The sequence below is a fragment of the Eretmochelys imbricata genome, chromosome 2, assembly GCF_965152235.1.
Source record: "Eretmochelys imbricata isolate rEreImb1 chromosome 2, rEreImb1.hap1, whole genome shotgun sequence".
NCBI classification, from domain to species: Eukaryota; Metazoa; Chordata; order Testudines; family Cheloniidae; genus Eretmochelys; species Eretmochelys imbricata.
Window position 1 is genome coordinate 148,115,979 of NC_135573.1, and position 14,408 is coordinate 148,130,386.

Here is a 14,408-nt window from a genome sequence, read left to right on the forward strand (position 1 = left end):
CTAATTTGTTTGTATCGGGGTATAAAGATGTACCTCAGAGGCGGTATCTTTGTCTAGCCCTTCACTGAGCTGGTCCATCGTTATGGGCATATATGTATTAATGGTCCAGTAGAGTCTGTGGGATGCTAGTACCATGCTTTGCCGACAATTAACCTGGCTGGGTGCCTTTGTCCCTTAACAGATCTTGTGGTCACTGGGTGGTTTGCTCAAGGTCTGCCGTGCCAGCTGTCTGTGCAGGGCTGGGGCAGCACACAGAGGGAATACACACACCTAGCCAAACATCTAACCACACTTTGCAGGCACAGCCATAAACGAATGACAATCAGATTATGTTTACACACTCCCCCACATCAGTTCAAATCCTCACCTGGGCCCTGACTTGTCATGACACCCCTAGTAGCTGCTTCTATGGGGACTGCACAAAGGAACACAAGATCTAAATGCATAAGTCCCTACTCCTTCAGCTAAAGAACAAGGACCATACAAAAGTTAGTGGGCTCAAGTTAATGAGTGAAATTCCATGGCCTGTATTATATAGATCAGACTAGATCAGAGGTGAGCAAACTACGGCCCGCAGGCCACATCCGGCCCACAGGATCATCCTCTCCGGAACTTGAGCTCCTGGCTGGGGAGGCTAGCCCCTGGCCTCTCTCATACTATCCTCCCTCCCCTGCAGCCACGCGGGTACCACTCTGGGCAGTGGGGCTGTGAGCTCCTGGTGCCAGTGTGTCTAGCTCCAGCCAGGCGGCACGGCTGCCAGACATGCTGCTCTGAGCGGCATGGTAAAGGGGTCGGGGCCAGGGGGTTGGATAAGGGGCAAGGGATCCCTGGGAGGCAGTCAGGGGACAGAGAGCAGGGGGCGGTTGGATGGGGCAGAGGTTTTGCGGGGGGAGGGCAGTCAGGGGATGGGGAACAGGAAAGGTTGGATAGGCATGGGGTCCCAGGGGGCAAGGGTGTGGATAGGGGGCAGGGGATGGGAAACAAGGGGGGTTGAATAGGCATGGGGTCCCAGGGGGCTTGTCAGGGGGCGGGGTATAGATAGGGGTTGGGGGACTGGGAACGGGGGGTTGGATAGGGGGTGGGGTCCCAGGGGGTGGTTAGGGGTGGGGGGGCCAGGGAGGGGGCAGTTAGGGACAAGGAGCAGGGGGGGTTGGATGGATTGGAGGTTCTGAGGGGGGCAATCAGGGGGTGGGAAGTGGGAGGGGGCAGATACCGGGTGGGGGGCAGGCTGTTTGGGGAGGCACAGCCTTCCCTACCTGGCCCTCCATACAGTTTTGCAACCCCAATGTGGCCCTCAGGCCAAAAAGTTTGCCCACCCCTGGACTAGATGATGTAGTAGGAGAGAGAGTCTGGAGCACTAAGCCTGGTGCAAGATCTGAGACCTGACCCAGAGGCTGTGAAACCAAAGTCAGGCCATGTATTAAAGCAGATGCTCACAAGTTCAATGTCTGGTACATGAACTTGGCAACATTGTTGCTAGGTACTAGATAGTTAGATAAATATATTCCAGCTATTACAGATATATCCCAAACTAGTACAAGATCAGATGGTTTGACAAAATAATAAATAAAGAGGTTTTGTCAAAGATGTTCTGTCCAAGATATCAGGAACAAGGAGAAGTAACAAACAGATATCATGAAACATGAAAGATAGTATGTAAATTGTTTATCCCAATTGTTTGCACTAGGACTGTACCTTGAGGGCAATAAACCTGGCCGAGTGCCGTTGTTACCGAACTGAGCCTGTGGTCTTTCTTTATGAGTAACACTAAGGTCTGCTGAATTAGCAGGCTGCAGTATCTGCTAATATTGATAACACTGGAGCTCCAAGGATGGAAGCACTGAGCAGCCTGAAAAGCATTACTGAGGCAATGGCATTTCAGCCCTCTACACTTAACAGATGACCTAATGGTCCCTTCTATCCTTAAAATATATGGAAGTACAAGGCAGCAGCAGGCTCAGAAATCTGTGTGTGTTGTGTAGTCAGTCCAGCAGGACAAAGAGCCAGATAGGTTAAAGTATATTACAGTTACATCTTCTGAAGCCCTCAATTATTGTGGTAACATGTACATCTAATACACTGTCAACTTAAGCGTCCTGCCTTTGGATTGATGACTGCAGCAGGAAGAGATTTTATTATAACTTGTGTTATCAGAACTCTTTTGGTTGTGACATTATTAACATGTCTTATCAGTGTCCAAAATGTTAATTTTTAAAACCATTAAAGGGGATCATAAAACATGCTGCAACTTCTAATGAAGTTTTCTCTAAACTATATATACTAAAGAATTACATACATAAGTTTCATATCTCATATGGTTTTATTATAATTTACAAGGGGTCCAAAAACAATGTTGCATGTAACGTTTTTTGAAATAAAACTAACTAAGCTCAAACTGAATTTTCTACAATATTTTGAAGGAAAAGAAAAATAAAATAAGTTCACAAACGACAATCATTTTTCATTAATTCTCTCGCTCCAAAACACAGTTTATAGATAACTGTATCAGCCCCACCCAAATGAAGAATCTGGCACGGCCTCTACCATGGTGTCACTGCTACTTCACCATATTGCACTGGAAATTTTACCTAAATGGCTGACCAGAAAAACCAAACCCCTAAAACAATATTATATACATAACATACAACAACAAAACTATGTTAGAAGAACATTATTTAGGCAGCAAAGTTGAAGTATTCAAAAATTAGGAAATTCCAGACTGAAGGTTACACAAGAAACCTGTGTACTGAATGAGGCAGGGGTCCTATGCAAAAAAATAGTATATAATCACATAATTTAAGATTGTATCATAGTGCATGTGCCCTGCAGAGTGGGGCAGGGTGTCAAGACAAAGAATTAAGGTTAATTGTAGGCAACTGCAAACCTGGAATTTCCAAATTTTGGAGTGCATCATTCTGCAATCTAAAATGTTATTTTAATTTCCTATGTTTGGTTTTGCTTTAGAGGAAAAAGCTACAAACAAATTCTACTATGTACAAGTACAAGCTGAGCCCTCCCCAACCCACCCCGCCCAAATCATGCATCATTAGTACGGTTAATATTTTGTCACAGTTATTTTAGTAAAAGTCATGGACAGGTCATGGGCAAGAAACAAAAATTCATGGAAGGCCGTGACCTGTCCAAAACTTTCACTAAAAATAACCGAGGGAAAGAGCTGACTGCAGCTGGGGGAATCACAGCCTGAGCCCCACCACAGAGAGGGACTGACAGCTCCTGCCACTGCTGGGTGGGGGAGGGAAACAGCTTCAACCCCAGCTCCAGTCGCTGGGGGTAGGGGGACAGTTCCAGCCTCAGCTGCTCACAGATCTGGCTTTGGCTACAGGAGGGTGACAGCCTCAGCCACTGGTGTGGACAGCTCAGCGGTAGCCTTTGGGGGAATGGGGACAGTTCCAACCCTTGCGGCTGATAGCTCCAGCTCTGGCCCCGCCCCAACTGCTGACAGCTGCGGCCCAAGCTGTGGGGTGGGGACAGCTGCAGCCACTGGAGGGAGTAGGGGGGGAACAGCTCCAGTCTCAGCCACTGTGGGTTCAGGGACAGCTCCGGCCCTGGCTGCTGATAGATCCGGCCCCAGCCACTGGCAGCACCTCACCCCATCAATAGGACAGTGTGCATTGCTGCTGTTGCTCTAGCAGTAGTAACAGATTGGACTTAAAATGCTTGTATATTGAGGGGTTCTTTTTACTATATTTATTTATTTATCTGCATACTGCCAAAATTACCCTGAGAAACAAAAGCAAGAGAGAAGAAATGGCGTTTTGTAATTGTTTATATTTTAGCAAACGTTGAACAGAAGTTCTAGGGAGAGAGAAAAGGCACTCAGTTAGCCCCTTCCCAATTATCAAAGGCCTGCGGCAAGCAAAGAAAAGGTCATAAGGATCTCTTATAACGGAAAGTGTTAGGCAAACTAAATAAAGGGGACACTACCAGCTCCCGCTCTAATATATGAATTAAGAATGAACTTATTTGATTTTCTTCCTCATTTGAAGAGAAATGTCTCATAACAGTTACCTGTTCAACTACTATGGCATTTTGCAGCGATGTAGTCTCTTGCAGATGGGACACAAATAATCTCATATGGGACATAAAATCCTTGAAAGTAGAAACCTGTATACCAAGAGTAAAGAAATGATAAAATTCAGCAAAAGATGTTTTAGTTAACAACAGTAATCAATAATCCTTGCAAGGTGGGGAAAATACCAAAGAAACCCATCACAGTAGCATTTAACTTCAAGAAGAGGAAACTACAAATAAAAAAGGAAGCTAGTTAAATGGAAATTAAATGGAACAGGCACAGAGTGAAATGCCTGCAAACTGCATGGATATGTTTTAAAAACACCATTATAGAGGCTCAAACTAAATTTATACCTCAAAATAAGAAGAAAAACAGTAAAGGACCAAAAAAAAAAAAAAAGCCACCATGGCTAAACAACAGAGTAAAAGACGAGGTTAGAAACAAAAAAAGGCATCCTTTTAAAATTGGAAGTCAAATCCTATTGAAGAAAACAGAAAGGTGCATAAATTCTGGCAAGTCAAGTGTAAAAGTATAATTAGGCAGGCTAAAAAAAATTTGAAGAGCAACTAGTAAAAGATAAAAAAATTTTGGTGCTCATTTTTGTAAGTATAAGAGAAGCAGGAAACCTGCCAGTCAGTGGGGCCATAAGACAATTGAGGTTCTAAAGTTGGACTCAAGGAAGACAAGGCCATTGCAGAAAAGCTAAAGAAGTTCTTCGCATTGGTCTTCACTGTGAAAGATGTGACGCAGATTCCGAAACCTGACCCATTTTTTTCAGGTGACAAATTTGAGGAACTATCCAAGACTAAGGTGTTAATGGAGAAGATTTTGGAACAAACTGATAAATTAAACAGTAATAAGTCACCAGGACCAGATGGTGTTCATGCAAGAGTTCTGTAGGAACTCAAATGTGAAATTGCAGAACTACTAATTCTGTTATGTAACCTATCGCTTGAATCAGCTTCTGTACTGGATGACTGGAGAAGAGCTAATGTGATGGCAATTTTAAAAAATGGCTCCAGAGGCAATCCTGGCAATTATAGGCCGGTAAGGCTGACGTCAGTACCAGGCAAATTGGTCGATGCTATAATAAAGAACAGAATTATCAGATACATAGAGGAACATGATTTGTTGGGGAAAAGTCAACATGGTTTTTGTAAAGGGAAATGTCTCACCAATCTATTAGAATTTCTTTGAGGGGGTCAACAAATCTGTGGACAAGCGTGATGCAGTTGATATATGGAATTTCAGAAAGCCTTTGACAAGGTCCCTCACCAAAGGCTCTTAAGCAAAGTAAGCAGTCATGGGATAAGAGAGAAGGTTCTCTTGTGGATCAGTAACTGGTTAAAAGACTAGAAACAAAAGAGTAGGAATAAATGGTTAGTTTTCACAGTGGAAAGAAGTAAATAGTGAGGTCCCTACAAGGGTCCATACTGGGACCAGTGCTGTTCACCCTATTCATAAACAATCTGGCAAAAAGTGGTAAACAGTGAGGTGGCCAAGTCTGCAGATGATACAAAATTACTCAAGATCCAAAGCTGACTGCAAAAGAATCTCACAAATCTGAGTCACTAGGCAATAAAATGGCAGATAAAATTTTATACTGATAAATGCAAAGTGATGCACATTGGAAAACATAATCCCAACTGTACATACAAAACGATGGAGTCTAAATTAGTTTTTAGCACTCAAGAAAGAGATCTTGAAGTCTTCTTCGATAGTTCTCAGAAAACATCTGCTCAATGTGCAGCAGAAGTCAAAAAAAGGTAACAATGTGAGGAACCATTAGAAAAGGGACAGACAATATGACAGAAAATATCATAATACCACTATATAAAACCATGGTATGCTCACACCTTGAATACTGCATGTCGTTCTCCTTGCACCATCTCAAAAAATATATATTAGAATTGGAAAAGGTATAAAGAACAGCAACAAAAATGATTAGGGGTATGTAACAGCTTCCATATGAGGAGAGATTAATAAGATTGGGACTGTTCAGCTTGGTAAAGAGATGATTTAAGATGGGGAAGGGGATATGACTGAGGTCTATACAATCATGAATGGGATGGAAAAAATGAATAAGGAAGTGTTATTTACCCTTTCAAAGAACACAAAAATACACAAACAACATAAAAACACAAAAAAATGGTCACCCAATTAAATTAGTAGGCATCAGGTTTAAAGCGAAGAAAAGGAAGTACTTCTTCACACAATGCACGTCAACCCATGGAACCTGTTGCCAGGGGATGTTGTGAAGGCCAAAAGTATAACTGGGTTCAAAAAAGAATTAGGTAAGTTCATTGAGAACAGGTCCATCAGTGGCTATTAGCGAAGATGGTCAGGGACGCAACCCCATGTTCTGGGTGTCCCTAACACTCTCACAGCCAGAAGCTGGGACTAGATGACAAGTGATGGATCATTTGATAATTGCCCTGTTCATTCCCTCTGCAGCATCCAGCACCAGCCACTGTTGGAAGACAGAATATTGAGCTAAATGGACCAATGGCATGACCCAGCATGGCTATTCTTATGCTCAGTGGGCCTAATTCTGTTGTGCTACATTCCAACCCATTAACTTAACAGTCATTAAAACAATGGAAACTCAGAATGTCAGCCCAGATACAGTTTTCATATCACAAAGCAGAAAGTTGTTTAACACACAGCATAAGTCCTTTGTTACCACAATCTTGCATCATACTGTGACAGGCTGCAAGGGCAACAACAGCTACCTAGTAAAGAGGTAACTCAGACTTTCCCTTACTACTCACCTTGCAAAGGTGATCGGGGGAAGAAGACAGAAGAATAGCTGTTGGGAAGCTTGGGGGAACAGGCCTTGTCTCCTCCAGCAAGTTTCCCATATAAACTGTGGTTGTAGGTTTTGTTTTTTTAAGAATGTCCATGTATGTGGTAACTAGATAATTAAGCTAAGGCTTGTAAATTAAAAAAGGATTAAACAGATATGTCCCAATACAGAAAAATGTTACTAGCAAGAATAAGAAATTAACTAGTCATACGTGTCTTCTATAGTATTTTCTGATTTGTCCATTCATGGTAATCTTGATCACTGCATAACGCCGTATGCAGTAGACTGTTCTTTTCTCAGGATCTAGGATTTGTGAGACCACTTCCACAAGTTTATCATGAGGAATAGTATCATAAGCCCCAGTGACATCAGCCTGAGATAGAAAAAAAAAAAATAAAAAAAATCCCATATTATGCTACTGTAAGTACCAAGGCTTTGGAGCTGTGCTCTGGCTCTGCTCCAGCTCCAGGCAAAAACCTGCAGCTCCACTGCTCCACGCTCCAGCTCTGGCTCGTACACATAACAACAAAGCTAAGGTAAAAGGACAAAATTGCACAGAATGTATTAGGCCGGAGGATGCCTGTTGGGCCAGTTAGTCCAATTCAGTGACAAAAATGAAAGACTACTCTGTGTTCTTTATGTTGAATAATCTATTCCCATATTCAGACAAGTGGGGATATCCAAACCATCAGCTTTAACTGAATTTAAGCTGTTATTATAAGGGGAGCGATAGCGGTCCCTATATTTAGGTTGCCCAACACCTTCTGTTATTAAAAAAATAGTATTGGACCATAAAAATAGATATTGGCATATAATGAGTGCATAAGGAGCAGAATTAAGATTTAAAATTAAACCTTAAATCTAACATTTCTGAACTTTCCAGTGCTTGACTCTGCATTCTAAATAACTTTATTGAAATGATTTTTGTATGTGTTTTTACAAAAAGTTTTTATGCATTATGACCATGAAGATGACCTATCTAATATCTTCCTGAATTTGCAAACAGATAGCTGCTGTGCACCTACCACTGTTCATGGATTTGTCAAATAAAGGCAAAGTAAAGTTAAGTGTCAGGTCAGTTTCACTAGCAGTGACGCTGCTTGGAAAAGCAATGAGAAGTATCGGAAGCAAACAACAGAAGCATTCACAAGAGAGGACTGCCGAAAATTGATGTTAGGGAAGCAATAGAGGAGCCTAATCCCACTGGATCGTTCAGAAATGAACCTGACCTTGGTTATCAATGTAACACCTTCAATGCTAAAAGCATCAGCCTCTTCCACTCGAGCTAAAGTAGTAACTCCGTTAATTATTTAATCTCTTAAGTGGACCAGCCACTAGAAGGGAGACAAAGACACACACTGGGTTACATTTGTAGCAGCCAGGAGACTATGGGGTGAGCTTGGGTGTTGCACCTCCAGAATAAAAAGGAGGCTTGGCAGAAGAGGAAGGCTCCAAATTTATCCAGAAAGATTTACTAGTTGGAGGAAGACCAAAAAAAAAAAAGGCAGCCTCTGAAATAGGGTCAGGTACAGAAGACGAGGTACAAATATTATAGAAAAGAAATGAAACACTCCACTCACTGGGAAAGAATCAGCATTATGGAAACAGAAAAATCCAGTGAAAGCAGCTCCCTGTGCAGCATTAAGAACATCAGCTGTTGCTGAAAAACAACTGTACACTCGGCTCATGGCTAGTAGAAAAGCTTGCCTTTAAAGAGACAGCTCAAAGAAAAAAAGTGGTCCTAAATAATATAAAAAAAAAAAATAATAAAAGCCTTCATTATTTCAGCAAGATCAGTTTGAACAATGGAGAAAAGAAATAATGGAAACATACCTTCACATAGTAGAAACGAGGTATTTTATCATTTGATTCAAGAACTTCAGAAACAAACTTCCTCCATATTTTATATATATCATCTTTCCCAAACACTGAGGAGCCTAGGAGACTGGTGTTTTTGGTTCGTTCATAATTCAGAACACTAAATAGATTTTTAAGTTGAGTGTTGAAATAATGAACCTATGGGAAACCAAAAGCCAAACTTAAAATGTTATATTTCATGTTCAGTATGTAGATTTTGCTTACAAAAAAAATAAGCACCCAGGGCTCTAATAATTACTGAAATCACAGAGTGTTAAAAAAAGGCAAATAGACAAAGTTGACTCATATCTTTACTATACTTTCTTTAGTAAGTTGCACTACACAAAAAGCCTTCAATTAAAAAAAAAAGTCAGTCACAGAAACCACTTCAAAGCTTCTATTCCTGTTGTAAACAATTTTACATTACATAACTATCCTGCAGCCAATCTGAGCTGTACACAACTCCCTTTGAAACCAACAAACAACATCCAAGAGTTGTCAGAGCTGGCTGCTCAAGATGAAGACGACCGCGAAATTGCCCCATTCGGATTCCCATCTCTTGCTCGCCTCAGCAGAATCCTCCCAAGTTTGTACACAGACTGCAGAGTTCTCACCCTCTCAATGTTATATGTTAATCATGACAAAGGTGTACAGAAATTTGTAATTTCTGAAGTTTTCTAGTGTTTCGGAGCCTGTTTTTACACTGAAAATTCAATTATAGATTTAAATAAAAAGCTGTGAAAACTCAAGCAGATTAGATTTTATTTCTTTACTATAACAATTCTACTGTATCTGATTTTACTTTAATGGTTTACATAATAAAATTAGCAATTATTTTTAACAAAATTACTGGCTAATTTATTTCTCCAATTTTTTTTTTAAGTGTCCTTGGTTAATGGTGAAAGTCACACTGTCACTAATCACATCCAGACAATGACCATAAAAGCCCCACATTTAAAAAAACAGTTTGCACCTGCAAAATCTGCTCCTTAAGTTGTACTGCTGGTGTAATATTTGGTATCTGAACCTCAAGTTTCCCCATTATAGGTAGAGAAAAGGTACAAATTATACACAGAAAAGGGATACTGGGTCACGTACTTCTTGTGCAAAATAGGTTGCATGGCTGCTACTAGCAGATCAGGCATCTGTATCAGATACAGATAGACTACAGAAATTACTTCTCAGAGACACTTACCAGATGTGTTCACTATAAGATTCTTTAATGTTCTGCCAAGTATGGCTAAGGTTAGTTTAAATAAGGCATTTTTATGTGGTTGACCACTATAATACAGTTTAGCATTCCATTACCTCTTACTCTTTAAAGTTCTACATTTCTACCTTTTAAAACTATACACTATCACACTACCTTTGAACTTCAGTATCAGTCTGTTAACTGTCTCTGAATCATACTGGTTGTCTAATTACATGGCCGCAACGCATAATGGCTTGCTCATTTGACTGTCCATTAGTTGCAACAACTGGCTATGCTCAGTTTGGAATCCTTGAGTCGTCTTAATCTGCATATCCACCATCTACAGAGTCTTTTCTTTGATTATTCCTGAAGTTGTCAATGGTTTCTCTTGAACCTCCACTGTAAGTCTTGATCACATACGCTCCAGGCCCTGAATTATTTCTCTTTACGAAGCTGGAGTTGTCCATCCTCCTTGTCCATCCAATTTGTATGGTTCAGCATTGTCTCCTAAGCTAATTTTTACAGGATCTCCTTTCAAACATCCAATAACATCAAATCCTCTTTTGAATTCTTCCACCTTTCTTATTAGGCCCATCACAGCTGCTATGCTGTGGCCAAGAACATTGTTGATCTTTGGTCATATGTACTATCAGTCATCTGGGGAGGTCCTGGATAACTGGAAAAAGGCTAATGTAGTGCCCATTTTTTAAAAAAGGGAAGGAGGAGGATTCGGAGGACTACAGGCCAGTCAGCCTCACCTCAGTCCCTGGAAAAATCATGGAGCAGGTCCTCAAGGAATCAATTTTGAAGCACTTAGAGGAGAAGAAAGTGATCAGGAACAGTCAGCATAAATTTACCAATGGCAAGACATTCCTAACTAACCTAATTGCCTACTATGATGAGATAACTGGCTCTGTGGATGAGGGGAAAGCAGTGGATGTGTTATTCCTTGACTTTAGCAAAGCTTTTGATATGGTATCCCACAGTATTATTGCCAGCAAGTTAAAGAAGTATGGGCTGGATGAATGGACTATAAGGTGGGTAGAAAGCTGGCTAGATCATCGGTCTCAACGGGTAGTGATCAATGGCTCCATGTCTAGTTAGCAGCCGGTATCAAGTGGAATGCCCCAAGGGTCAGTCCTGGGGCCAGTTTTGTTCAATATCTTCATTAATGATCTGGAGGATGGTGTGGATTGGACCCTCAGCAAGTTTGCAGATGACACTAAACTGGGAGCAGTGGTAGATACGCTGGAGGGTAGGGATAGGATACAGAGGGACCTAGACAAATGACAGGATTGGGCCAAAAGAAATCTGATGAGGTTCAACAAGGACAAGTGCAGAGTCCTGCACTTAGAATGGAAGAATCCCATGCACTGCTACAGACTAGGGACCAAGTGGCTAGGCAGCAGATGACAGAACAAGGAGTAATGGTCTCAAGTTGCAGTGGGGGAGGTTTAGGTTGGATATTAGGAAAAACTTTTTCACTAGGAGGGTGGTGAAGCACTGGAATGGGTTACCTAGGGAGGTGGTGAAATCTCCTTCCTTAGAGGTTTTTAAGGTCAGGCTTGACAAGGCCCTGGTTGGGATGATTTAGTTGGGGAATGTTCCTGCTTTGAGCAGGGGGTTGGACTAGATGACCTCCTGAGGTCCCTTCCAACCCTGATATTCTAAGATACTCTGAATGCAAAGCTTTTGTCTTTGTAAGTTGTTTTTGTGGTGAACTGGCCCATGCAGTTCAGAATACCTCCAGAGCTAATTTGAGCTGTTGCAGATGACTTTAGCTCTTGGAGGCATTTAAGGCAATTGTAAGCCTCTTCTGAGATGATTGCAACAAGTCAATAGTCTTGTCATAAATATTCAGTTTCACTCTCCAAGCAAGTTTTGTGTAGTCACAAGTGATAGACCCCAGAGTTTTATAATGACTTGTAGCCTTCCTGCTGTTTAGAGCTTCTAAGCTAGTTTCAGGTTTTTGAAGTTGCTCCTGCCTTTTCTTCTGCTGTTTGAATAGTTCAGACTGCTTTGCTTTCTGTATAGCTGTGGATATGGTTAAGTCTGCCTTCAATAGTAGCTGCTGTGAAAAATTTTTATCTGTTAACCCAATAACCTGATATTTTCAGGTTTTCAAGTTCCAAAAATCTCAGGTTTCAGCTGTTCAACATTTTCCCCTGGTTCTTGAATTCTCTGTTGAAAACATGGTCTTTCATAAACCACATTTCTCAGAGGTATAATGTATGCATCAAACATAGCCAGAACCGTTTCACAGTCTCTTTTGTGAATGTATTCAGTAAAGTCAAATGATTTAAAGAAATGCTCTGCTTCTTGCCCACAGCATAAATTAAAGAGGATACTTGATACATTGTTTGCAATGCGAAATCTTGCAAAATACTGCTTCCAGTCTACCCATTGTGAAGGTCTGTTACAGCTGAAGTTCTCTGGGTCACTGAAGAGTGGCATGTTGATGAGATCCTGCAACCTTTGTTCCTTCTGTATCTGTTCTCTTCTGGCACAAGTTGAGTAGGTTGCAGGACTGCTACTATCATTTCAGGCTTCAGTATCAGATATAGACTGACTACAGAGCTTCCTTCTCAGAGAGATATACACCAGATGTGTTCACTATAAGATCCTTTAGTGCTCTGCTAGGTATGGCTAAGGTTAGCTTAAATAACAATTTTACACATAGCACCACCTAGTGGCTGACAAGCACAATGCAGTTTAACATTTCATTACGGGGTTCTCAAACTGGGGGTCAGGACCCCTCAGGTGGTCACGAGGTTATTACATGGGGTGTCGCGAGTTGTCAGCCTCCACCCCAAACCCGGCTTTGCCTCCAGCATTTATAATGGTGTTAAATATATTAAAAAATGTTTTTAATTTATAAGCGGGGGGGAGGGGTCACACTCAGAGGCTTGCTATGTGAAAGGGGTCACCAGTACAAAAGTTTGAGAACCACTGCGTTACATACTGGTCCTCAATCCTAGGTGGGGAAAATCCACACACAAGCGCATACACTTACTCCAAAGTTTTTAAATAGGTTTGTTCAAAAAATTTTATCTTCTGAGTGAAGTATTCAGTATTATTCAGAAATAATCACATATATTCACTTATTTTACCAAAGGATAATCCAAGAAAACAGATTATGCTAAAAGCATTATTCAGAATAGAATTAAGGTTCCTGTCCACACAGACTTTGACTCCTGAACATCAGCTGGGGGGAGATGATTCTTGTGCAAGAGAAAGGGCTATAAGAGGAGAGGGCAGATGATAAAATTCCTATTTCATTTGTTCCTTTTTTTAAAAGAAATTAGGGAAAAACATAGCATGAAATGCTACCTCAAAAGAAAGCTAAGGTTGCAAAGTTGAGCACTCAAGAGCTAGGAACTACCTGGCCAATGTTAATTCAAACTGCTTGCACATATGTAATGAGTATTTGATTATACGATCACATAGTATATTTTTCATGGGCCCCCGGACTCTTTCACTGCATAAAATGGATCTGCTGTGGGGATGAATCAGGGCTACATAGTGAATGAGGCTGGTGTCTGAAGGGCTCTGGCCTCATTTGTTTCTGAAGTTGGAAAGTGTGCAGTAAACAAGGCAGGAGATTTGCAGGAAAAGAAAGGATGATCTTGTGGTTTAGGAAGCTGAATGACACCCTGGGGAAACTATCCCTGCTTCTGCCCACAGAATTCTTGTATGTCGCTGGGCAAGTCACTTAAATCAAATTTTTCATAAATGGCCATTAATTGTACCTCTCATTTCATGGGTGCCCAATTTGAGACACAAAGTGCCAGATTTGCAGAAATGCTGAGCATTCACAACAGCAACAAAAGTCAATTGGAGCTGTATTTGGAACATATAAAGTATGATACAAATGTTAAATATTCTGAAGATTAGGCCCTAGGCCCATCAATTTGGGAATCACAAATTACTTCAACAATTTTGGTCTTGATATTCTTCTGTGCCTTAATTCCACCATCTGTAAACTGGAAGTAGTACCCTCTCATTTTACCCAGGTATTGTGAATATTTGTGAAGCACTCTGATTCCATCATAGAATCATAGAATATCAGGGTTGGAAGGGACCCCTGAAGGTCATCTAGTCCAACCCCCTGCTCGAAGCAGGACCAATTCCCAGTTAAATCATCCCAGCCAGGGCTTTGTCAAGCCTGACCTTAAAAACCTCTAAGGAAGGAGATTCTACCACCTCCCTAGGTAACGCATTCCAGTGTTTCACCACCCTCTTAGTGAAAAAGTTTTTCCTAATATCCAATCTAAACCTCCCCCACTGCAACTTGAGACCATTACTCCTCGTTCTGTCATCTGCTACCATTGAGAACAGTCTAGAGCTATCCTCCTTGGAACCCCCTTTCAGGTAGTTGAAAGCAGCTATCAAATCCCCCCTCATTCTTCTCTTCTGCAGGCTAAACAATCCCAGCTCCCTCAGCCTCTCCTCATAAGTCATGTGTTCTAGACCCCTAATCATTTTTGTTGCCCTTCGCTGGACTCTCTCCAATTTATCCA

The 14,408-nt window shown here is 41.3% G+C and overlaps 1 protein-coding gene across 2 annotated transcripts in view; it reads right to left on the reverse strand.

Moving 5' to 3' along the window:
- Positions 1–14,408, reverse strand: part of TERT (telomerase reverse transcriptase) — a 130,360-nt gene that overhangs the window by 102,247 nt on the left and 13,705 nt on the right. For both annotated transcript variants that reach the window (XM_077810834.1, XM_077810833.1), the window contains exons 5-7: positions 8,673–8,855; positions 7,051–7,212; positions 4,030–4,125 (exon numbers count right to left, since the gene is read on the reverse strand). In XM_077810834.1, coding sequence (XP_077666960.1) covers positions 4,030–4,125; positions 7,051–7,212; positions 8,673–8,855 — 441 coding nt within the window. The remainder of the gene's footprint in view (positions 1–4,029; positions 4,126–7,050; positions 7,213–8,672; positions 8,856–14,408) is intronic.